Source organism: Crocodylus porosus, unplaced genomic scaffold, assembly GCF_001723895.1.
Source record: "Crocodylus porosus isolate Cpor-Errol unplaced genomic scaffold, CroPor_comp1, whole genome shotgun sequence".
Taxonomy (NCBI): domain Eukaryota; kingdom Metazoa; phylum Chordata; order Crocodylia; family Crocodylidae; genus Crocodylus; species Crocodylus porosus.
Window position 1 is genome coordinate 52,784,716 of NW_017728907.1, and position 24,829 is coordinate 52,809,544.

Consider the following 24,829-nt stretch of genomic DNA (forward strand, 5'->3'; position numbering starts at 1 on the left):
CTGACCCCAGCTGACTTCCTGCCCTTTGGGCAGGGGGCTGGACTCGATGATCTCCTGAGGTCCCTTCCAGCCCTAATGTCTATGAAATCAAAAATAAGTAAACTACCTGGCTTATATACCTTGCTGCATAATTAGCTCCATTTCTTCCTTTTACACACAGCAGCCACTAACAGGAATTGCTGAGAAGCGTAGACTTTGCTGGACAGATCTATACCACGTAGTTTTAGTGTATTTTAATTGACAAGTTCTTGCACTAAATATTAACATTTCTCATGTCTTCAGCTATCAATCTGTATGTCGTCTATCTCGGGAATGTGCTGTCTGTTCTCTGGGCATTCGTGTGTGGATCATGTTTTACTGTGCTTTTAAAAAAGGACTTTAATTTTGTTTCTTTATCTCAGAGTACTATTAACCCTGTTGATGCAGTGTATCAGCCTAGTCCTTTGGAACCAGCAGTGATCAACACTATGCCTACCCAGTCTGTCATACCTCCAGGTACAGTATAGACGATGAAGCTTTAGTAGAGAGATTCATGAGTGGGCATATATTCAGTTAGCTTATATATAATTTTAGTTGATTTACTGCTTTCTAGCATGTTTGGTCTGAAAAATTTAAACTATTTGTTAGCAAATTACAGTTAACCTTTTTTTGGGTGGGAACATGGTTCTGTCAGCCATGTACATCTTGGTGCAAGTCAGCAGGCTTGCAGACAAGATTATGGAATTCATACCTGTTGTGCTTAGACATCTTTAAAACAGACTTTTAGAAATACTCTCGTTTAACCAAGCTGCATCTTTAGCTGTATTCACTTCAGTTACAAAAAGATGGTCTCAAATGACTGTTTTTCATTTTTTTAAAAGTTATTGTGTGATTTTTAGTTATCAATTTTGGAAGCTTATTTTCTTCGGTTTATTCCTTTCTTCCCTCTATTCTGTCCCTGTCTCAAACCAGTATTGTGCCTAATTTTGATTAGTGTATTGTTTTTACAAATCAATATAAACACGTTGGTTATAAAGAAATTGTGCTTTGGGAGAAGTAAATAAACTGTGTGTAGACAGTTATTTGTATTAGCTTATGAAGCTAATAAAACGAGGAATGGAGGAAATTAATATAATTTTCCTTTCTGAAGTGTGGCAACTTCCGTTACAGACGGGCTGCTGTCAAAGTTGATGTAAAGTTGCTAAGAGTCTCTTAGCAAATCAGGGCAAGGGCTTTGGTGTTCAAGTGTTTGGGAGTTTTTAGCTTACATATTTTAATATCCTTTAGAACCTTCTCAGTTGTGCAAATCAGAGCAGCGACCATCATCCTTGCCAGTTGGGCCAGCAGTAGCATCACTAGGAAATCAGACTCCAACACCAAATAGTACAGGTAAAGTTCTGTGGTGACTATCTTATCTTGAGTTGCCTTTCCTTTTCTAAAAGGCAGTTGAATTGTGTAGTACTTCTATTTTTGATGTGCCTCTATAAGAAAGGAAGAGCTCATATTACTAGAAGGGTGTTTGTATTTTTTCAAGTCTTTTCCCTGTACGAGGTTACACTTTACATCTGCCTCACTGATCACCTTATCAGGACTTTTTCACATTTAAACATCTCCAACATTTAAAATTGTAATCAGTGTGTACCTTTTAAATTATCTCTGTTTGCCTTAAGCAAATAGGCTTTTGGAGTATTTTAAACTGCTTTCAACTAAATTTCTCACATGTGCCTTTCATGCTGGGAGTCTGTTTAGTGTAAATCCATTTTCTCTGCTGCATTGTTGACTCAAGCTATTTGCTTCCCTTATTTGCTTCTCTGCGTCTTAATGCATCCATCTCTAGCTATTGCCTGACTCTATGGAAATAGTCAACCATGTCTTCATCTTTCTTCCCTTTCTGTGACCTCTAAAGTTTTTCCTCTCTAGTTGTAAGATTTCACAGAGCTGTTGTCTACACTTTATTTACTTTTTACATGCAGAGGATCCTAACCAAATCACTGTTCAACTTGAGTGACTGCATGAGATCAGCATTCATTTTGGTATCCATTAAAATGGACGTTCCAACTTCTTTCTGGTCTCGCCATAATAACCTGCTCCTAGCTTGTTTTGCCTGTCCCTAACTTTTCCCCTAATTTTGCCACTATTAACATGAGATTTTTACAGCACCTCCTGCATCAGGAGCGACCTTTCCATATTACCTTTGCTGATTTGTACTAGTCCCAAAAAAGTAACGGTTTTCAGATGAGTAGTATATTTCTGATTTAGTATATAATAGTCTTAACAATTCTGCTTCATTACTGTATTCTCTGTTTATAGTCAGGAATACCTAGAACTTCATAGGAGTGGTACTCTTGAGTTTCCCGAGAATCTAAAGACTACCTGCTCTGTTGAAGGTGGAGTAGGCTGTCCCCAAAACCAGACAAAAAAAGGAGTTAACGCAGCTTAATTCAGCACTGGAACAGCAGCTAACAGGAAATAAGATACACTTTCTGTTTCCCATTTCTTAATGAATGAACTAGCCAGTGGGACTTCAAAATTGTGCCAGTATTAATTTTTTAGTTGAGTGTAATTGTGGTCTTTACAATATCTAATTAGACTTCTTTAAATCTGAAGTGGTAATATGCAAATCATTTATGATGCAGGCTGTCACTGACTTCATGAAACTTAATATTTAAGAAAAAATAAAGCTGTCTTGTTTTGGTTTTTTTTCTTTCCAGTTGTCATTTGTTCTTTCCTCTTTTTGTCTCTCTTACGATCAGAAACTGCAAGGAATTGTCAGACCTGAGGTCCTTGTAGTTCAGGGGTGGCCACAAGTGGCACGTGGCAAATCTAGGAGGAAGCAGGTAACGGCAACAGACAAGGCAGGAATCATAAAGCCAATCAACAGATCAGGCAGGGAGAAGAAAGTAGAATAACAAATTGGGCAGAGAATAGAGCACGGAGCAGAAGGCAGAACGGCAGATTGGACAGGGAAGCGAATCGCAGTGGGGCTTACCTTGTGGCATGCCTCCTAGAAAGGTTAGCTAGCCCTGGCATAGTCAAGTGATCCTTCCCACCAGTCACCAGCATCAGTTGCCAGAGGAAGCTGTTAAGCACCCAGAAGTAGAAAAATGCAGGATAATCTGCCCCTCTCCATCAATTCTCAGCCTTATCTCGGATTAGTTTGAGCTCAGAGGTACAAAGTTTTAGTATCCCCTTTGCAAAATTTGTTGTTAACTGTAATACTAGATATTCTTGATTAGTAAATGCATCCACTCTTTCTGAAGCCTGAATCCACCCCAATTGCTTCCGATAATAGCTGATTTATGCAACCCTGCAGTTAAATTGTGGAAGAAAAATATTTCCTTGTATTAGGAGACAGAACAAATGACAAGGTAGCAAGTTCAAAATGAATGCAAGAAAAAAGTTTCCCACCTTTTTTAGACCGTTCATTATTTTGTATGCTTTTATCATGTCTTTTCTTATACATCTCCTTTTAATTAGATAAGCAGTAATCCTTTTCTAGCGTCTCTGACGTCTTTCTAGGCTTTGATCATTCTTGTTTTACCCTTCTCTGAATCTTCTACTTCTATGGTGTCCATTTTGGGATAAGCTGGTCAATGATGTACATGCTATTTTAGGTGAGGCTGTACCATTGATATGCATCAGAGTTGTTAGGGTAATCTTAGACTACCATGTGCAGTTTTTGGCTCCACAATTTAAAAAGGACATGGAAAGGTTAGAGTTCAGAAGTGGGTGAGAAACCATGAAGGATTGGAAGGCAAGCCATGGGAAGAGAAGCTGAAAGAAAGGAGCATGTTCAGCTGGCAGAAAAGACAATTAAGGGTGGGTGGGGGACATGATAGCAGTTTTCAAATATCTGAAGGGCTGTAATAAAGGAGAGAGCACAACCTTCTGCTCTGTTGCTGTAGAGCAGGACAGCAGCGGCTTGAAGTTGTCACAGTAGGTTTTAGATTGGACATCAGGAAAAACATCTTCAGTGAAATAGTAGCAGAGGCATCTTAGGAAAGCTGTGGAATCTCTCCCACTATAGGGAAGAGCAAGATGAAAGACTGGGGCTTCCAGAGGGGATAGCATTACAGAAAGCTGAATTTTGGCTTTCCAGTTACGGGGTATGATGTGGGAAGTTGTTTGCTGTCCCCAAAGCTTTGGCTTTTTCTCCATGCACCTGAGCTCTGCTCACTGGCTCACAGGGCTGGGAAAGAACTACAGCAGGGGTAGGCAACCCCTGACACGGGTGCCAGAGTGTGGCGCCCAAAGGCATTTTGCTTGGTACACATGCCTCTGGGTGGATGGCAGGGAAGGGGCCTGGCTAAATGGCAACAAGGATGGGGCCCCTCTTGGCTCCCCTGCTATCCAGCCCTGGCACCAGCATCTCACAAGTTGAAGCTGTGGGTGTTTTTGATACTCTGCTCAAAAATGTTGCCAGCCCCTGAACTCCAGGCATCAGGGTATCTTTGTTTGTTGTTGTTTTGTTTTTCGTTGGGTTTTTTGGGGGGGGGGGGCTTGTTCCCCGTCTCCCCTCCCCTCCCCCCGATCCTCCTAAGGGTCAGTCAGTCTTGGCTGCAGCCAAAGCTGGGCATTTCGACTGGGAAGTACCAGTGGTTCTACCGAAACAAAAACCCAGAGATTTCTGGTTAGAGGGCCTTGCCCCTCCACGCGGGGTCAGACTAATTCTTGTATTTGGGGTCTGGAAAGAATTTCTTCCCCATAGTCAGACTGGCATGGATATGGCTGTGGTGGGGTTGCCTTCCTCTAGTGGTGGGGAGAGGGGGAGCGTTGCCCTTTTCCTTGGGTCTCGTGTAAGCACGGCTTTGACAATGCCTTCATCCCTCTACTTCATCAGTGGCAGGTTAGGGTGGTTTTGTGTGATTGTATGAGCATAAACACAGTGGTAGTGGTGGTGTTGCTTACTGCATGAAAGCCAGGCTTGCATCCTGTTTATAAATACATTTGCATATGGAACAAGGGTTTTTATTAAGCTGTCTACATTGTGGACAAGCTGGTTTCTTCATGATACAGTTTATAACCCTGTGGCATAAAATGTTTTTTCCTTCTACAATGCTTTACTTGCTTTTGTCGACCTGGAATGCTATTGGTCATTGTGTAGCCCATTCATTCAACCTGTTCACGTGCTTAAAGCTTCTCGCAATGTTCTTGTTATGTTTAACTTAAATAATATCGTGGCCTCTTTATAGGTTTCTGTTCAGTTTCCACTCCAGCTCACTAGTATGTTAAGTCGCATTAGACTTAGTCTGGGAGCTTGAAGCACCCCAGTGTTTCCATTTTTCAAAGATTAAAAAAAATAAAATTGACTATTGAACCCTTTGCTTCCTATTTCCTAGCTATGATTTGGATCCATGACAGGGTTTCTCATCCAGTGACAACTTAGTTCTTTTAGTAGCTTCTTGTGACGGACCTTGGCAAAGGGCTTTTGCAAGTCTAAGTGATACTGACTGGTGTTTCTTTAACTACTACTCTGTTGGCAATCTTGGGTGGGGGGGAATCCAAGAAGTTAGCAAGACTATTTTCCTTCATAGAAGCCAGGCTCATTAGAGCCTACTATGTATTATGATCTAGGCAGAACTAAAAACTATAATAGCATTACTTAAATCATTATGCCAGGTACTCTCGTAGGCCTTACCAACTTGTAATTCCCCAGCTCCCCTTTGCAGGCTTTTACTGAATGGTAGATAGTATTGGCCGCTCCAGTCACCTGACCAAGTGGTTTGTGTAATACTTGCATGTTCTTTTTTATTGCATATTGTTTGTCCCAGTGTACCTACTTTGTCCAGGCTTTGTTGAAGAAAGATCATTTAAATTGGTACTTGACTGTAGACTCCAAGATCCATGTTTTGGGGAGTATACATGACCTGACTTTTTCGAGGAGGCTAAATACTTGCAATTGCTTTAGACCCAGGGGTGCTCAACCTCTGGCCTGCAAGGCAAATGCAGCCTGCAGAGCCATGGCATGTGGCCCCCAGGGCTCCCCATGTGTTATGAAATTTTGGCAGCAGGGGAGCAGTGGCCATTGATACTGCTCCCCTACCTCGCTACCAAATTCTCAAGCCCTGTGCAGTGGGTTGAAGCCTGTTTATGCCCGCTGGACCCCACACAGCTGGATCAGTGCTGAGTCATGCCTTCCTCCCCCTGCGTGGCTAGATTGAGGCTGGGCTGCCCTCGGCCCCCTCTGCGTGGCGGGATGGGGCCCTGCTGTGCCTGCCCTGATTGCCAGATCAGGTAAACGGGGCACTGCCCATCTAGTCTGCCAGGGAAAGAGTTTGAGTACCATAGCTTTAGACTCGCTGCAGATCAGGTCATGTGTCAAAGTTCAGAGTTGGATCTCAAAGGCTTAACTTCAGGCACAATGTTGGCCTTCTCTCCCACAGATGTTGTGTGTAATAGTACATGCCTGATCCTTCTGTCACATGTTCTAGATTCTCTTAATCAGTCTTATTTGTCAGTTAGAATTGGCTAAGTTAAAAATCGGCTATCTCTTCCAATTTCTAGGAAGTGGACAGTCGGCACCTAGCAGCAGTTTAACTTCTCCAAGCCATGTCAACCTGTCTCCAAATACAGTTCCAGATTTTTCTTATTCCAGCAGCGAAGATGAATTCTATGATGCTGACGAATTCTATCAGAGCAGTTCCTCTCCAAAGCGATGTGTGGAGTAAGTAGGTGGAAGTGCACAGTGCTATATTTCGGGAGTTGGAAACCTGGAGCCTGTAGGTTGGGTCTGGCCTGTGGAGCTATTCTGTCCAGCCCACGAAGCTAGAGGGAGGGCTCCTGTAACTTTGCAGTGGTGAGGAGTTTGGTGTGGAGGCCAGGCACTGGGGAGAAGCAGTGACTGTGGTTCTAGCTGCAAGCCAGGTGGGAAGTGGCTGCTAAAGGAGCCCACCAGTGCAATATGTTGCTGACCTCTGCCGTATTAAATAAGAGTTTTGTTTTCAGATGTCAGGGTTTGCTGGTGTATTAGCAGCCCCCAAGCCCGCCCTTGCAATTTGATGGAGTTTATAGTTTAAACCAGACTACCAGTGGAATAATTAAACCAGGAAAAGAATTCCAGGCTGATGCCTTTGTTAACATTTTTGTGTCAGCTTAGTTGTCTGTTTACGGGTTTAATATTTTTTCCACATTGCTAGGCAGCATAACCATACCCAAAACCTCCATGTTGACCAACCGTAAATGTGAATATTCAGGAATGATTCTTGGAAACATGAAGGTGTTTCATAATGATTTATGTATAATAATTTGTACCAGTTGGGGAAATAGTTAAGTCCATAACTTTGGCCACTCATTTACTCCATTTATTCGTGCTATTTGGAGTGTTAATCAGGGTTAACTTCAAGAATTGCTAAGAAATAAGCCTTGAAACAATCCCTTTTGGGCATTTAAATAGAGTTGCCTTACAGGGTACAACCTAGGGCCCCCTTTCTGACTTGACGCCAGCCATTAGCTTGCATTTCATTTGAGTTTTAACTGGTTCGCAAAGCTGCATAGAGCACCACAGCTTCTCAATATTCTCATGTCTAAATTTCTCCATAAAAAAAATCCTTCTCAGGTAATTAAGCTTGGTGTAACTGTTTAAATTAAATCATAAGAGTCTGGCTTGAAATAAATTCTAGAATCATGAGAACTTGATATATCCTTTTGTAGTTCCTTAGGGTCTGCTGCTCTCCTCACTCACAGCAGCACAGGAAGTAGCCTAAAACGCCCAGACACAACAGAGTCCCTTAATTCTTCCATGTCTAATGGGACAAATGATGCAGGTAAGAGACTTGTTTTCTAATATTTTTTTTTTTTATAAGAAAGCACCAGAACATGAATCTGTACTTAACTGAATGTTTAGTAGATGATCCTGCTGCAGCTGTTTGCCCAGAAGGAGAGTTCTGTTTGTCTCCTGTTCTTGTCCTGTATTTACATGCATGTATTCGACGATGGGATTCGTGATCTCTCTGTATCTTTCAGCAAGGCCTTATCATATCTCACAGGCTTCTTTATTCCTTAGACTGTGTTAGGACACGGCTCAGTTCTTTCTGAAGGTTGTATCTCTTTGCAGGGGAGGGGGTGTGGCATTTGTAGAAGTGCAATGATTGAGATCTGGTCCTTCCCTTTTAGATCTCTTTGATCCTCCCGATGACAGAGATGATGACGGTGAAGGGGAGTCAGTGGAAGAACATAAGAGTGTTATCATGCATCTGCTTTCACAGGTCAGGTTAGGAATGGATCTAACGAAGGTAAGACACAAGTGCAATACTTGCACATAATTCAGGTTTTTCATTAAAACTCTCAGTTAGCAAAACACTAATGTTTGAGTCTTCTGGTAACATTAATACTACTGCAACTACATTGTTCTGTTAACTAGCTAAACTACTTAAGCTTCCTATGCATTAGTTTTTTATGCTGTTTCTTTACTGGATTTGGCCCTGGTATTTACTAGGTGAACTATGTTGGTACACTGTTGCAGAACTAGGGAGTCCCTGACAGCTGCTGATCAAAAACCAGACTTGATTCTTGGTAGTTTCACTGTTGCCCACCACACAACAGGGGGGAGCAGAGCTTTGTGTTACCTTGGTAACAGTCCGGTCAGTTGTACCCCTGGTGAGACCAAGTTAACAAATCCCTGGTCTTGTCCACCCCTGCTCTTTTGTTGTGGATAGCAGCAAAACTAACAAGGATCAAGTCTGGTTTTTGTTAGTAGCTGCCCATGCTTCCAGGATTCCCAGATCCCCAGCTGACTGCCAGGCAGCCGGCCTGGCAAATTGCTTCCAGGGAGCCTGGAAGCCTGGGGTTATCAGAAGCCTTGAGGGTGAAGGAAAGCCTTGGGGTGCTGGCTCCCAACGTGCTGGATTCTTAGGGTAAAGGAGTTGGGAGAAAACCAGGCAGGCTCTGTTGCAGTCCTCTGAGGGGTCTTTTGGAAGTTGTAACAGTTTTCACTTGCATTCCTCAACGGAAAGTTCTTGTTGAATTTTTCTAACTAACTCTCCATAATCTCTGGTTTTTAAATAATCCCCATTTGTGAGCCCTCAAAGTGCAGCACAGGGATACAGCAGGGAACAATTTATCCTGAAATGATTTAATCCAAGCCTGACGTTTTCTTGTGTTCATGGCACACATTTTGTGTTTCACAGTAAGCTTGAGGAATAACTTGACTCTAACAGCAAATTTGAGAAATTTATGTGCAAATACCTTTTAAACGTGCACAGGCTACAAGTATGGAAGTGACTGACTGTCTAAATTCGTTGTACAATTCTGGCTTTGTTTTTATTCCTTTTTGTGAAAGATCCAGTTATCTTTCTTGCTCAGTAACTTGTTAGGTTGGTTCATTTTTAATTCCCTGTTTATGATGGGTTTTAGTGAAACTTGTTTAATTGCAACATTATTTGAAAATGCTTTTCAGGTGGAAAGTAAGGGAGGAGTTGCCCTCAGGTCTTCCAGTGAAGTAGTGATTAGGACGGTTCTGCTTTGTCAGTGGACCTTAGGAACAGTTCGACAGGCTCCGTCGTATTTCAGGGTCCGCTGTCCAAAGCTGCTAAGCACTGAGCAGTTTACTCTTGTTAAAGTGTTACTTCCCTTCACTCTTGTTCATACTGCCAGTCATTAGGCAGACCGCTTGTACAACTTCCCGTTTTTCCAAAAGCTGCTTTTAGTTTTGCAGTGCCGGTATTGTTCTTCTCAACAGCATGAACAAAACATGAAGAGGAAAAGGATTTTAAAAATAACTAAGATTCTTGTTTCACTTGCCATCAGGGCACAGTAAGCTAGGCAGGTCTTCAGACCCTCCTGCAGATCCTGCTTCAGTCTGGTTTCCCCTGAACAGCAAACGTTTCCCTGACAGGCTGACTTTTTTTTTCTTCTTTGCTTTAAGTTGCTAGTACACTTTTGTTCTCTAGCGTTGGCCCTCCTTGGCAAAATAAGCCAGCTTTGTGTATGTTACCTGGAGCCAGAAAGTAAAACCTTCCAAGCTAATAATTTAGCATTGGCTCTAACAACTGTAAGTATTAACCAGAAGGTAGTTAAGTCTAGGACAGGAAATAACGCTTTTTTTGTTTCCTCTTTACACCTGCTCTTCCCCCATTTCCTTCCCCATTAAACTAAGGTAGAATCTGCTCATGGCAATAACCAGATCAGGCCAGTGCTTGTTAAAGAACTGCTCCAGTTGTCAGGATATTGAGAGCTTGTATTTCTTGTTTAGCAGCTGTCTGGCAGTGTGGCTTGCCTGTAGGTATTTGTTCAGTCATTACAGTGCAAACCCCTTGTGAGGTGTTTTGTCTCCCCAGTACTTTATGACTGCCAGTGCAAGCCTTGGCAGTTGAAAAGCTGTCGAAGTTTTTGTGCAGACACTGAAATACCTAACTTCTGACAGACGATTTTTCCCCCCTCAGGTGGTTCTCCCAACGTTTATTCTGGAGAGAAGATCGCTTTTGGAAATGTATGCTGACTTCTTTGCACATCCGGATTTATTTGTGAGGTATTTGACTTGTTGCGTTAATTGATTCTTATACTGTTTATAGACTCTGCAGTATGTCGAGATCATTGACTGTGTTTGAGGAGCATGTTTGTTCTTGATCCAAACTATACAAAATGCATCTAGGTATCACAGACTCAGCCTGTTAGTTCAGTAAAATAACTGCACTTTTCAGTATAAGGTTAAAAAATACTTGGAGCATGAACATGAGGTTGTTTCAGATCGCTTTGACTTCTTTTCTTGCTGACACTTTTTTATTTTTCCTTTATCCTCCCTCCTTTTAGTATTAGTGACCAGAAGGATGCAAAAGACCGAATGGTGCACGTGGTTAAGTGGTACCTCTCAGCTTTTCATGCAGGAAGAAAAGGATCTGTTGCTAAGAAGCCTTACAATCCTATTTTGGGTGAAATCTTTCGATGTCATTGGGTATTACCAGGCACTGAAAATGAGGATGACATGGTTAGTTTTGTGGTCTGTGGTTTTTTTTTTCTGCTTGGGACATGGTAGTAACTTCCGCTCTTGGTTACCTTATGGACTAGAACGGTTTGTACAAGAGGCAAAACTTGTATAGCTCTTGGCTTGTAAGGCAGATTTTTCAGACGTCTCGCATTACACACTGAATATAACTGCAGGAGCTTTTCCTGAGAATCCTTTATCATGCAGGAGATGTTGTTTACTTGTCTTTGCTTAAAATGTGAATTCCTTGTTCTCTGAGACATGGCACTTAGTTACGTCTGTAATCCCTTGTGGGCTGGCAACAGAGGGTTGGTTTCCAGGAGTGACTCCACTTATACTTGAGCAAAAGCTGGTCCCCCAATTTTGTGACCAAAGCTGGTGCTAACTGGGAAAGAGCAGTCTGTGCCTGCTTTTTTCTGTGCACAGACCTAAGCAGGAGGAGGATGCTGCACATGCATAACATACAGAGGCCACAAGTGTCACCTTCTCAGATCCTTCACTCAGACTCCTTCAACCTGGGAAAATCTAAGCAGAGGGGTAGAAATATAGGGATTCTAGACAGGAAGATGTGATCTCAGGGGTCACTTGAAGTACTTACCTTCACTAGAATAGCTGAGATGCTTCAAACTTTTATTGCCGCATCCTTGGTAGGGGAGTGTTGAGAGCAGGTCCATTTTACAGGTGGAGAACTGAAGCTCTAAGATTGATGCACTCAAGGTTTTATGCGTGGAACTTAAAGCCTAGATCTTATTTCCCCACCTGCTGTTGAAATTTTTGTTTCAGTACGTAGCCCTTTTTTATATGCGTGAACAAGTATTATTAGGAGTGGTGGCAAGACCTCTCAAGCAGAACTTAATGAGAAACCAAGGAGGGTTAAAAGGCTGTTTTAGAAATTGGGTTTTACCCAACTGCTTCTATGCATTTTCAGTTTTACCTGTCAGGTTTTTTTGTAGAATGATAGCTCTAAATCTGATAGACTGCAGAAATTGGGATGTCTTTCAAAATTCCAGGGACCAATGTAAAATGTTCAGGCTGATTTGCGTAGATGCCTAAGATGGTGCCAAGTGCTGATTTTCATTTATTTATTTGTTTTTTGTGGAAGCTGAAAGTGTGTCCAAAAATGGTCCCCCATGTCAAATGAACTCTGTGCTTGTTTGCAGGAGCCTGTGTCAGAGGGACCAATCCCTTGGGTCAGCAGAAACACTGTAACATTTGTGGCAGAGCAGGTTTCCCACCATCCTCCAAGTGAGTTGATTTAAAAACTCGGTCTTGAACATCTGGGCAGGAACTGGTGAACAGTGAAGCCAGTTTTGACTTTTAGCCTTGAACAAATATATTTTGTTTTAATGATGGCTGAGTTTTAAAACTGAAATATTCTCTGTAGGTTGTTCTTCTGGGGGAATGATGAATTCCATACTGACAACTATATCTCGATGTAATATTCACGGTCCTAATACTAATTTTTGGTTATTGTAAAAATGTCTTGCTCTGTGGTGTTAACACTTTTCTCCCTCAAGTTTCAGCATTTTATGCCGAGTGTTTCAACAAGAGGATACAATTCAATGCTCATATATGGACCAAGTCAAAGTTCTTAGGAATGTCTATTGGTGTTCACAATATCGGGCAAGGTATGTACGTGTATAATTGAAAAGTAAACTCTAGACTGGGAAGAAACTAATCCAAGAATGTTAATACATTTTGCTGGGAAGCTATAATCTTACTGGGCATGATGAATATGCTTTATTTATTATTGCTCTTTTTGCATAGTATTGTTTGAATGCTGATCTTGGTAAGCAGCCTGTGGTACTGGGTTCCACTTCATTCAGTTGGTCCCCGACTCACTCAAGGCCTGGACTCCAGTGTTTTGAATATCCATCACTTACCTGTCCTCTGGCGTTTGTGGGCGAGTGCTTAAACACCTCCAAAATCAGACCATTACCTGTGTTTTTCTGAGATACCTGTTTGTTAGTGTTCTAGATCTCAATACTAAAAGTGCTGCTGGTCATAGTAAAAAAAAAAAAAAAATCTTGTCTTTCATAGGGTGTGTTTCATGCCTGGACTATGATGAGCACTATATTTTGACTTTCCCCAATGGTTACGGAAGGCAAGTTAAATGCTGTATCTATTTTTCTGAAAACATTGGAATTGCATTGAGCCACTGGTTTTTTTTGTGTGGTTTTTTTAACAAGGCCTAATTCTGCTTTATCATTGCAGATCGATTCTCACAGTGCCATGGATAGAGCTGGGTGGCGAGTGCAATATTACTTGCTCAAAAACGGGCTATAATGCTAGCATCACTTTCCACACTAAACCGTTCTATGGAGGAAAGAAGCACAGGGTCACAGCCGATATTTTGTAAGGCTCCTTATCTTGTCCAGCTGACCTTTCTCTTTTATGGAAATGCTGACAGTTTATAGAAAGGGAAGTGTAGATGGCTGTGTTCATTATCTAGCTGTAGCAAAAGATTGCTTCCTGTCATTGTTATAGCAGCAGTGCTAATTATGGATCGCCAGACTGATGGGGCTCTCAAGTTAGGGTATGCTTTAGGATGGGGGAGATGCTGCATTAATGTAAATCTACTCCTCCCCTGCTCTAGAGTTGTTCCTGGCCACTTCTTGCAAGAATAAAAAGATTTTGGCCATATACTTGAATAGCCCTTTGTATTTTTATTTTTTTACCCTAGAGATTTTGCTGCCATTGGGAGCATTTTTTTTCACTACAGCTCCCTAAGAGAACTTGTATTTAATGTGTACTGGTCTTTGGATTCCACCCAGATGCTAGTAATTTTTAATTTTGTAGTTAAATCTGGATTAAGATAGACTATGTATGTGAGGCTTTCTCTGTTAGTTTTTTCTACCTTCCTTTTTTCCCAGTTTGAATCATAGCTGAAAAATTAGTTTTAAGCTCTTCACTGCAGCAACTGTCTCTTATTTTGTGTTAAATCAGAACCTAGTATAAGGAAGTCCACCGTCTTGATTTGGGGCCCATACTATAATACAAATTGGAGGCAGGAGGTGAGTTTGACAGGGGCTGGGTATTAGATTGTTAGTTTAGGCCATATTTAGCAGCTTGTATATGAATGAACTCTATTCCAATAGTGTCAGTCTGCAGCTGGCACTTTCAGAGGCCTAGGAGATTTAGGTGCCAGACTCCCTCTTCAGCTTTTTGGCAAGCCTTCCCTGGTACTACTTTCCATCAGACGTTTGTTTTGTTTGTAGCTTTTTTGGAACTGCATTTAGTCTCATTGGATGTGTATAGATTGGGGCACTGGTGCTGACAAGCTGCATGCACAGTGCAAGTCCTGTCTTAAGTTAATAGACCACACTTTCTCCTTGAGAGGGCAAGATATACAAGTGCATTTACACAAGTTAAAAAAAAGCATAGATTGTCTACTCACTCCTTTGTCCTGGTAGCCTCTCTCCCATGGCTACACACTCTTCAGGCCAGAGACTGTCTGAAATATACTGTTCTCTTGCATACAACACTTGTTTTTGAAAGGCAGAATGAAGAAAAAATTCCACTATTTTAGCTGAATAGAGCAGGGACAGCCTAATCTTCAGCTGACTCACCCTCCTCTCCCTAATTAGGCTGTGAAATAGGAGGAGAGACCAGGAGCAGCTGGCAGACAACAAAATTATCATAAGAAAAGTTAGCTTGATTAGTGGAACATCAAGAGAATTAGAGAAGAGGGCTCTTAACACCTGTGGAGTAGAGAACAATGAAAGGTTAAGTCAATTGACTTCCTCAGCTGCTGAACAATAATGCCAGCTTCTGCACTGTAGAGCAGGATCCAAAACAGGGTGCTTCTCTCCTAGGCAGAAAATCACTTTCCTTGTTTAACACATATACCCCCTTTTGGGCAGGCTGATTTCTTTGAGTGGGAGGGGCCAAAGGAAGGTGCATGTTAGATGCGAGAAGTTATGTTCTCACCTAGGATGAGGCCCTGACCCTGGTTGAAGACTGCTACTGTGATATGAACAATAGAATTAAATTCATCTTTCCTTCCATTTAGCTACCCAAATGACAAGAGATCCTTCTGCTCCATTGAAGGGGAATGGAATGGCGTCATGTATGCAAAATATGCAACAGGGGTAAAGCAACTTCTTGTTTTGTCTCGCAAGAACTGTGCTCCAGTATTTGTATGGATGGTAGATTGCAAAATGTAATGCAGTGTCCAGAGGGGCTCCTGCAGAAGTTTCTCTTCCCCTCCTTTTATATATGCATTCAGCTTTAGTGGGTAGAAGTGTGAGGAGCTGATGAACACTTTAGTGTGCTTTAACCACTGCAACAAAAAACTGTTTCAACAGAAGTAGTGGGACCTCCTATGAAGGTGAGGAGAGATTGCAGGAGGTGCCAATTGGTTTTGCATCAGCTCTTCTAGAATATGTTACATTTATTCTGACACCTTTTTTCTGAAGGCAGCTGGGTCCATAGGGTCACACTAGTGAAAGCTTGTGGTACCATATTTGGCTGCCAGCTCTCAATGCATCTGTTGTCCAGTAGTAACTGCCCATGGGCTGGCTCTTAGCCCATGCTTGCCTCTGCAGAGTAGCTGATGCACTTCAAGTTTGTGCCCAACTGTTTTGCATCTTTGTAGTCATAATTGAGCTGTGGACCTTACACATCCATCCTCTACAAAAAACCATTAAGAAAAGTGTGTACACATCCAAATGAAACTTAAACAAGTAACCTAGTTCTTTGTTTTGAACAACTTTTCTCTTTAGGAGAACGTAGTCTTCATAGATACCAAGAAGATGCCTACAATTAAGAAGAAGGTAAGGAAACTGGAGGACCAAGAAGAATACGAGTCTCGCTGGTAAGCATTTCACAAAGCTGATGCAAAGGACTTCTGACTAGTGCAGGGGTGGGCAATTATTTTGCGCAGAGGGTCGCTTACTGAGTTTTTGGCAAGCCATCGAGGGCCACATGACTGGTAACCAGGGGTGGATAAAAATCAATTTTCTAAACATTTTAGGGGCCCTGAGGGCCAGATAGAATGGCCTGGCAGGCCACATCTGGCCCCTGGGCTAGTGTGTAGTAGACTAAGATTTTCTGAGAAATGAAACTACTATAAAAACTATATAATGACCTGAGTCATGGACTAGATTAGACTAATCGGCACTATGGAACTTGTTCAGTAAAATGGCCAATAAAATGGCAATATTTAAAACTGGACCTTCATTTTCCTACTTATTTTAATTGCATCAATGCATTAAAAGGCTTTGGTGCAGAATTAAGATCCAATAATAATGCAGTAACATGCCTTGTAGAACTGTTTTCTCCCATAGAGCAAAATATTTAAAAACTGCTTTTTTGTTTAAGCCTATGGAAAGATGTAACTCACAACTTGAAAGTCAGAGACATCGATGCAGCTACTGATGCAAAGCACAGACTTGAAGAAAAACAAAGAGCTGAAGCCAGAGCGAGAAAGGAGAATGAGACGTCATGGGAAACACGGGTGAGCTTTTTAGCAGTGGAAACTTTAAAAACCTGTGTTTAAATTGGTCACATTTACATTGTTCTTGCTGGTTTTCCACCAAAAAAATCTTACAGATGTAACTTTCCCCTTCCCTTCTTTTCTAGTTATTCCATGAAGATGGAGAATGTTGGGTTTATGATGAGCCGCTATTGAAACGACTTGTTGCCAGCAAACACTAGGTGTTTTATAAAACCCCTAAAACATGCAAGCCTTGGCTTAGTGAAGTTTACATCTGATACCAGGATAGTCATCACTTATCAAGTATGGGCTTGTGGAAAACCTGTCCCCTCCAGTAACAGTGGTTCCTATCTCAGGGATACTGGACTTACTGATGCAGATGAACAATTAAAACAGAAAACTTCTTGACTAGGACAGTAACTTATGTTGGGACTTTGCCATTCAAATAGTGCATTCAGACTTCAGAGGCAGGATGTGATGTCTGAGCCTTTTTTTTTTTTCCCCCATGCTTCAGAAGCATAAATAATCTGGGCTGTGGAGCATACACTCTGTATAACCACTGTGAAGGACATGACGACATCTGGTATCAGTTGCATAATATTCCTGGGTCTTACATATATAAATATACACAAAATGCAAGACTTCATTTAAATCCAGTTATGTTTGCAATGTGTAAATATGAGGATTCCTTTGATTGGACAGTTTATTAGACAATGCTCCATCAATGTTACCTACCACCTGTATGATAAATCAAACCCCCTTGGCATTCCAGTGTCTCACCCAAAATAACTTTGGTATTTTATTTTAGAGAAGAAAAATGTAACCATAGATTACAGTTTACGCAGTGCATCTCAAAGCTTCATAAAATAGATTTTTCAAACTTCTCTTATGGATTTGTATTTATTGATTTCTTAATAAACCTTTACAGCAAGATTGTTTTGAAACTGAGCTATGAGTTTAAAAAAAAAAAAAAAAGACTTCCAACTATTCAGTATATGGCAAATAATTTTTGTGAAAAATTAGCATTACTGTTTATATAGAGAACAAGTAAAACTTCCAGAAAAACACAAGTCACTTAAGAATGGGATTTAAAGGAATTTAGCCTACAAAGTCCTCAAGGTGCTTTTGAAAATGGTACTGAGCAGCAGTTTGACTTTTACCCCTGAGCTTTGCTAGCGAAACGGAAAAGCTGGGCATTAAGTGTTTCATGTTGCCCCCTTGCAGCTGGAGGGGACAGTAGGAGTTCCTAGCACCTTTGGTGCTGGCCAGAAAAGCCACTGGAGTAATTCCAGTGCAATATATTTAAGAGGTGAACAATATCACAGTGTGACATTTGTTATTCTCTCAGCTAGTCTCTCCTCGTACAGACTAGAATACCCACTAGTCTACTACTATACAATGCTAACATGGTGCCCTAAATGTATCCCCCTGTGAACTTGTCTTGTCAAGTTGAAGCCATGCAAATGCTTCTGGTGCAGTACATTAGTATTTAAGCTTTAACTACTCTACATCTACCAGTTGGAGTCAGGACAGCACCTTGCGATCACGGGGAAGTAGGATGGGGAGGTCAGCTAGTCCAGCTGCACATCTAGGCAGGATCATCCCTGACTAAGCCAGCCCAGGCAAATGTCTAACCTGCTCTTGACAAATGTAAAGACTCTAATTCTCTAGACAGCCTGGCCCCATGCTTGATCACCTTCCTGCTCCTACCCCACAAGTTCTTCCCTGTTTCTAGACTATACTTCCTCTGCTCATCTCACCAAATACCCAAGGGTGATTTTCCCAATAAGAGGAAGTGCTCTTCCCTGCCCCAAAAGGAAATCTTAATCTCTTGGGACAAGAATAGTCCACCTGACTTATCTTGAAGGTCCTTTCTTTTCCCCTTAGGTTGGTAGTGGAAGATTTATGCTATGAACTGATTTAACCAAATCAGGAGTTTTAGGGCAGCTTGTAACATGCATTGGTTTCACTTTTCTGTAGCAGCAGTTGCCATTCTTTTACACTTAGTAAAATTCACTCTTGTCCATACTGCAAAGTGAGGACAGCAACTCCCATAACTAGACTAAAAATCCTACTTAATGGACAATCTCCAATCAAACCGCTCCTGGCCATGCTCTAAATGATTAACAAACACAGTTCACACTTACAATATGTTTTCTGTCAACATACCCCTAAATCTTCTCCTTCCACCCCATCTTCTTCCTTACTACTTAACAGGGAAAAGGGAGAGCTGGCAACTGCTGCTACAGTTACATTCTAATAAAATTTAAATACTTCAGTTTAATTTGAGCTGAAAAAAATTCATAAATGTAAAATAAAGACATAGTGGTAGATGCACAAGTACCCTCCCCAGTCCTCACAGCATGGTCAGAATCATGCTCTGGACATGGTGGCCTGGACAGAAGAGGCTCTAAAGGTCATTGTATAACTTAGGGCAGGTAATTTGCTGAACTGATGCACTGTACTGAGAAGATGGACTTGACTTAAGAAAAAGACACTTATAGTAATCTCATCTCACTCTATTCTTTTAAGGAAAATGAGATCCAGAACAGTGGCTGATTTACAGCAGCTGTATGAAAACAAATTCAAGGAATTTAATTTTAGCAAGGGTGATCTTGCCTAGTGTTGTTATCAGTACAGATTCATTTGAGACTAAATAAATTCCCTCAAATTTTAAATAACTTAAGCTACACAATTGCAGGGGAAGAGGACATTTATTTTAATATTTTATGGTATGGGAGAACAGTCAGAGAGGATGTGTAAGCTTTAATGTCCTTGATACAAGTGATGTTAGCCATCAAGGAGGATGGGGGTAAGAAAGTTAGCTGAGGTATTTCATCACATGAAGAGTTCTGAGGCTCAGAGACAGCTGTCACTTCTGAGTCCCCTTCATGTTTTCCAAATCCAACCACCTGAAAAGTCCAAAGGCCAGAGCATTACAAAGTACGACAGGGTAGGGCTTAAAGCATTTTGTCATTTTAAACTTATGCTTCTCTTAAAAGTCCAAGGAAGATGAAATGGAATTGGGCTGTTGGCTGTCAGTGCCCACACGCTGTCTCTAGATTTGTGTGCAACTATCACAGCTCAGTACAAAGGAAGTCAGTTAGCTTGCATGCTTTTTCACTGTCATGAGCTGAAAAACACAAGCTTAAGTCTAAAAATGGTTGTTGGAAGCCTGCTTCTAGAGGGCAGCAAGAAAAAGCTTCAAATAAAAGCCCAGCAATTGTCATACATTGAAGCCCTGGAGGAAGCCAATCCAAGCACATACTCACATGAACACTGAGCACTTTCCTCTCGCTCTTTCTGTGAACCTGGAACCAGGCAACCAGATCTGATTTGGTAAGAGACTTCAGTGCTTCAATCTAAAACCACAAATGTTGCACATTAGGCTGCTTAAGTGACTCCCAGCATACGTCTGAACACTGTCTTCAAGATCATCCTACCTGCATAGGGAAGGTTTATAAAAGCTCAGATGTTACCATTTGGATGATGTAGCGTTCATGCCGGAGCACGAGGGGTTTCAGGACTTGTGCGACTACTGGGCAGATGGAGTCTAGTGCCCAGATACCCCCCCCTACCCCCTCCAAACAACAGTCTGAACTAGCTAGGGCTATACACAGCCACAGCAGTGGGCCAGCTGCCAGAGGATGCCGCTTCTCTGATCAACAGCAGATGAGCTCCCATTGGTCACGGCAGCAGCAAGTCCCCTTTGTAATAAAGAGCCATGGCAAACAGCTGAGCAGCTTATTAACTCAGCAGCCCCTGCCACAAACTAATCCAGGTTCTACTGCACTGGTGCCCTACAACATTAAAGCAATGCCTTCAGGAAGCAAACTGAATAGGAGCCAACAGTGTGCTCTTGCTGCCAAGAAGGCTAACAGCAGAGTAGGCTGCATTAGTAGGAATGCTGCTGGCAGACTGAGGACTGTGATTATTCCCCTCTGTTCTGCACTGGTGAGGCCACATCTGGAGTACTGTGCCCAGTTTGCCCCCCCACTACAGGAAGGACATGGACAAATTGGAGCAAGTCCAGCAAAAATGGTGAGAGGGGTACGGGTCATGACTTCTGAGGAGAGGCTGGGGGAACTGGGTTTTTTTTTTTGTTTGGAGAAGAGAAGGCTGAGGGAGTTAATAGCTAGCTACCTGAAGGGTTGTTTCAAAGAGGATGGAGCTGGACTTCTCAGCAGTGGCAGATGACAGAACAAGGAGCAATGGGCTGAAGTTGAAGTTGGATATTAGGAAACTCTCCCTGGGAGGGGCGTGAAACACTAGAACAGGTCACCCAGAGACATTCTAAAAGCTCCATCCTTGGAGGTTTTTAAGACTCAGGTAGACAAAGCCTTGGCTGGGATGATCTAGTTTGGGGTGGTCCTACTTTGAGTAGGGGGCTGGACATCAGCATTTCTCAACCCATGGGACAACCCAGAAGCAGGTCAAAAACACATGGAAATGGTTGCAAACAAACTTTAAAAATGGATTCTCCTATAAAAGGAAAAAAAACCCCAGCTTTTTCCTTGCAGTCTGGCAGAGTTCAAGCCTGCAAAGGGCTGCTTTGGGCCCCCCTACCCCACAATGGGGGGCTGAGGCCTGGGGACAGCAGGTCAGGAGTGAGGGGCACTGGCCATTGATGTTTACAAATGGGTGTCATTACAAAAGAGGTAGACAACCACTGGACTAGACCTCCTTGAGGTCCCTTCCAACCCTAATTTTCCGAGTCTGTGAAAGCAAAGTTTAAGTCTGCTTGAACAAAGTTATGTTGACTACCTCACGAGCAAGCCTGTCAAAAAGATACTGCTGAGTCACCACTTCATTCCAGTTCCTGTCCACTTCTTCCCCCAGATGGGAATCTTCGCATTCTTTCAGCTTTATTAGAGCTGTGACCTGTATTAAATGAAAATACCACTTCTCAGCAAATAAACAGAATTCAGATCCAGCTGAGGCTGCCCTGTGCTGTATACTTCACAACAAAAGTGGATGCAAATTAGAAACTCAGGACTGAATAAGGCCATTGCCTCAGCCTTGTCCAGGGTTACCAGCAGGAGAAGCATCAAAAACCCATCAAGGAACTGAGGCTTAGGTCAGCAGCCAGCAGCACCTCTGCATCACTGCCACTTCCTCCTACCGGCAAAAATGACCCTGGGCACCTTCCCTGGATATTGCTCTTAAGTAGGAGATCTCCAAGTCACTTTACCTGAGTGCTGAAAGCTTCATCGCTTAAATGCTTAATCTTTTCTTCAAAGCAGGAAAGGAATTCTTCTATCTTCTTGTCAACCAATTCAGAACTGAAATAAGAGCAACAGAGAATAGGACTGAATAATTTGGGTGGAGGGGAAGCTGGCAATTGTGACTATCTGATACCAAATCCTGCAAAGCAAAGAGCAGCGGTTACTTGAGAAACATTTTGACCATTCACTGAAGAGTGAAAATGTTGGACTTAGCATCCCTCAGCCAGGAGATGGGATGTTAGACACAGAGCTTCCCCCTGAGCAGTGTGGTAACCTGGCTGCCAAGAAAAACTGTGGAATAAAGTGATAGTTTCATCAACCAAGGGACTGATGATCAGTAGGGTATTATATCAGGCACCTAGAACTAACACTGCCCTGAACTATTGGTGTTTGGATGTTCCCTGTCCCCAAAGAGCTTACAGTCAAAAGCAGCACAGAGAATGCAACAGCAAACTTGCTAGGCTACAATCTTCTGAGGAGGAAGATGCAGGTGTATTGGAAAGAGGTCTCTAGTGCTCCTGACACTTGAGGCCCCTCCATCCCCTATGAACTGAGCAACACCTTATTTCAGAAACTAATGATTACAGCACTTATCTCCCTACCATGGGGGCCAGGGGAGTGGCTAGGCTCAGAGAGCCTGAGCCTGCCCTTACCTGCTTCTCTCCGCACACCTGGAGCCTGAGCATGCCTTTGTTTGCTTAGCTCCTCACTTCCTGCCGTGTCCTTTAATGGTGAAGGTGCTAGTGTGAAGTCTAACTGCTCTTATAAGTTTGGGACTTACTTGTACTTAGTTGCTTGTGTTGCCACAGTAACAGAGAAGCCAAGGATGCCTGAAGTATTTCTGCAGGTAGGGTACACGTGATAGCTGAAACCAAAAGGAGAGAAAAAGTAATTTCCCAAGCACAGGCCATTCTATTTGCAATGCCCAGTGAGGCTCCTGGCAACACCTGGAGCAGCAGTTTTAGCAAGCAGGTGGCTATTAACAATACTGCCATTTAAGTTCTTTCAGCACATGGACATAGGTGAGGGCACACTCTTAATCCCTTTCAGAGCTCTGCAAATGTTTGGCAAGCAGGTGAGGGCAAATACTCATGCTGTGGCCACTCCCAACACGGGGATCTCTCACTACAAGAACATTCAGCAGTCAGACTTCTGGGCAAGCAGGATTACAGCAGCCTCTCACGACACGTCTGCACCCTGCTGGGTGAGCCTTGGCACGCTGCCAAGCAGGCAATGCCTACTCACACCCACAGCCAAACTAGTCTGCTGGCCCCGAGCATGCCGCCGGCACCACCTCAAGCTCTTGTGCTATGTGCTCAGGGCTGCTCTGAACCAGCGACTGCAGATGCACAACGTGGGCACTGGCTCAGCCAGGAGGCTGCTTCGATGCACCTGCAGATCACCTCAAGGGGTGTAAATGTGAAGTGATGCTGCTGAAGTTGTGAAGAAGCGAATACCGTCTCAGCAGCCCCCTCGGCTTGCTTTGGTGATTGGGGAAAACTATACAAGTGGCTACTTGGGACAGCAGGAGGGAGATGCCTTCAAGGAAGTCTACCAAGGAGGAGCGTGGCTCTGGAGCTCTCCACCAGACACATCCCACCTACACTGATCACCTACCCTCTGACCATGGACTCTAAGTAGAAGGACAAGACCTTGCTGACTGGAGCTGGGTGTTTTCAGCTGAGTAATCTGGCCAATTCAGCAGCTGACGGTCACAAGGTTGCAGTTTTTATAGGACACAAACGACTAAAGTTGAAGGGTGCTGCTGACTGTGGCTGTGATCCCAAAATCCCCCAGGAGATGAAGCTCACTACACAGGATAAAGCAGCTGAACTTACCCAAGGGTTTGCTTGGTTCGCAGGAAGTCAAAGCAAGGCTCCTCCATGTGCATCTGAAACGTGGGATAATTTTAGTCAGACCCATTTCTACCTGCAGCAGCAATCATCAGACCTAGCACAAAACTGATCAAAACGAGTAACAGAGGAAGGCCACTTAAATCCCAATGGATCCCCGCCTTCCCATTATACCACAAGGGGCAAAATGCTAAACCTGGCCCTGGACGACAAAGGATCCTGGCACTTGAACCAGGTTTTGTAGGAAGAACCTTGCGTCACTGGGTTTCTCAGCAAAACACCTGGCTAGTTCTGTCCTGGCACTATGTCACCACACAGGCGGAGGTGCTCAGTACCCAAAAATCTAATTAAAGTGGCCCACAGCATGCATGTCACCTCTGTGCTGCGGCTGCTTGACACCAAGCGCCGTCTTCCTGGCAGGCATTATAAAGAGCAGACAACTGCTGCTTGTACACATCACTAAGCACCGGACATTTCCTTGGATAGATCAACACTTACCACAAGCAGCTCCATGAGGGTGTATTCTCTTAAACTCCTAGCCCCAGACTGAAAAAAAAATACATATTCAGTGAGAACAACAGGAATTATTTTGTGCAGTTAAGAGCTACAGTCCAAATCCCAGTAGGGACCTTTGAGAAAGTGAACCAGTACAGCATTATGTATATTCATTTCCAACCAGAAAGGCGTCCAGATTTCAGGCCTTCCATATATCCTCATTTGGTCGGTCCTGCTTTGGCAGGGGGTTGGACTAGACGACCTCCTGAGGTCTCTTTCAGCCCTCACTTTCTGCAATTCAGCAGGCAAGGAGGAAGGTGACAGTGTTGCAAAAGGTGGAGGGGGAGGGGTGGCACCCATAGGAGAGAGATAATCACATCATCAAGTTGTTTCAGGACCTTGGGCCGCCTCATTCTTTTGTGGGGGGGGACAGACATAGCATAGCAGAATTCAGTGTGCTTTCTATAAAATCATCACTGAAGGACTGTTGTATATACTCAGGACAAGCATCAGCAACTGCCACAGGGGAAAACAAACAGATGTGCCCATATCTTCATCCTAATACCTGATAGTAGACTGTCACTTCCGAGTTGGCATCACCTTTGTTGAGGGCTTTCACCTTACAGAGCAGGTGCGTGTTTGGCAGGTCCACCACCCGGAACTGGACAGGGCACGGGTGTGCGAGCGGAACGAACTGCAGCTTTCTGAAGAGAGTCCAAGCAGCGAGTGTCATACACCTGCCCATTCCTTGACCAAGGCAAACCACCAGTCTCACGACCCAGATGCCCCAGGAACCAAATCAGTCTCCATCCCTCCTCGGGCCACAGCAAAATTAATAACATGTCCCATTTCACCTGCCACCATGTCTGAACCCCCAAGGCAGATCTGCAGAAACTAGTGATGGTACAGTTAGTTTTTCTTC

General features: G+C 43.0%; 2 protein-coding genes across 7 annotated transcripts in view; one reads left to right on the forward strand and one right to left on the reverse strand.

Moving 5' to 3' along the window:
- The window catches only part of OSBPL9 (oxysterol binding protein like 9), a 95,760-nt gene extending 78,542 nt beyond the window's left edge, over window positions 1-17,218 (forward strand). For all 6 annotated transcript variants that reach the window (XM_019531410.1, XM_019531411.1, XM_019531412.1 and 3 more), the window contains 15 exons: window positions 402-495; window positions 1,267-1,368; window positions 6,484-6,643; window positions 7,630-7,742; window positions 8,092-8,210; window positions 10,359-10,444; window positions 10,726-10,900; window positions 12,058-12,142; window positions 12,415-12,525; window positions 12,938-13,001; window positions 13,112-13,252; window positions 14,910-14,988; window positions 15,622-15,713; window positions 16,220-16,355; window positions 16,481-17,218. In XM_019531410.1, the coding sequence (XP_019386955.1) occupies window positions 402-495; window positions 1,267-1,368; window positions 6,484-6,643; window positions 7,630-7,742; window positions 8,092-8,210; window positions 10,359-10,444; window positions 10,726-10,900; window positions 12,058-12,142; window positions 12,415-12,525; window positions 12,938-13,001; window positions 13,112-13,252; window positions 14,910-14,988; window positions 15,622-15,713; window positions 16,220-16,355; window positions 16,481-16,555 (1,632 nt within the window). In that variant the 3' untranslated portion in view covers window positions 16,556-17,218. The remainder of the gene's footprint in view (window positions 1-401; window positions 496-1,266; window positions 1,369-6,483; window positions 6,644-7,629; window positions 7,743-8,091; window positions 8,211-10,358; window positions 10,445-10,725; window positions 10,901-12,057; window positions 12,143-12,414; window positions 12,526-12,937; window positions 13,002-13,111; window positions 13,253-14,909; window positions 14,989-15,621; window positions 15,714-16,219; window positions 16,356-16,480) is intronic.
- A 1,085-nt stretch (window positions 17,219-18,303) lies between these two features.
- The window catches only part of NRDC (nardilysin convertase), a 36,799-nt gene continuing 30,273 nt past the window's right edge, over window positions 18,304-24,829 (reverse strand). Inside the window, exons 23-30 of the mRNA XM_019531409.1 lie at window positions 24,473-24,611; window positions 23,911-23,958; window positions 23,398-23,450; window positions 22,341-22,424; window positions 21,526-21,616; window positions 21,099-21,215; window positions 19,607-19,696; window positions 18,304-19,246 (exon numbers count right to left, since the gene is read on the reverse strand). Coding sequence (XP_019386954.1) covers window positions 19,049-19,246; window positions 19,607-19,696; window positions 21,099-21,215; window positions 21,526-21,616; window positions 22,341-22,424; window positions 23,398-23,450; window positions 23,911-23,958; window positions 24,473-24,611 — 820 coding nt within the window. The 3' untranslated portion in view covers window positions 18,304-19,048. The remainder of the gene's footprint in view (window positions 19,247-19,606; window positions 19,697-21,098; window positions 21,216-21,525; window positions 21,617-22,340; window positions 22,425-23,397; window positions 23,451-23,910; window positions 23,959-24,472; window positions 24,612-24,829) is intronic.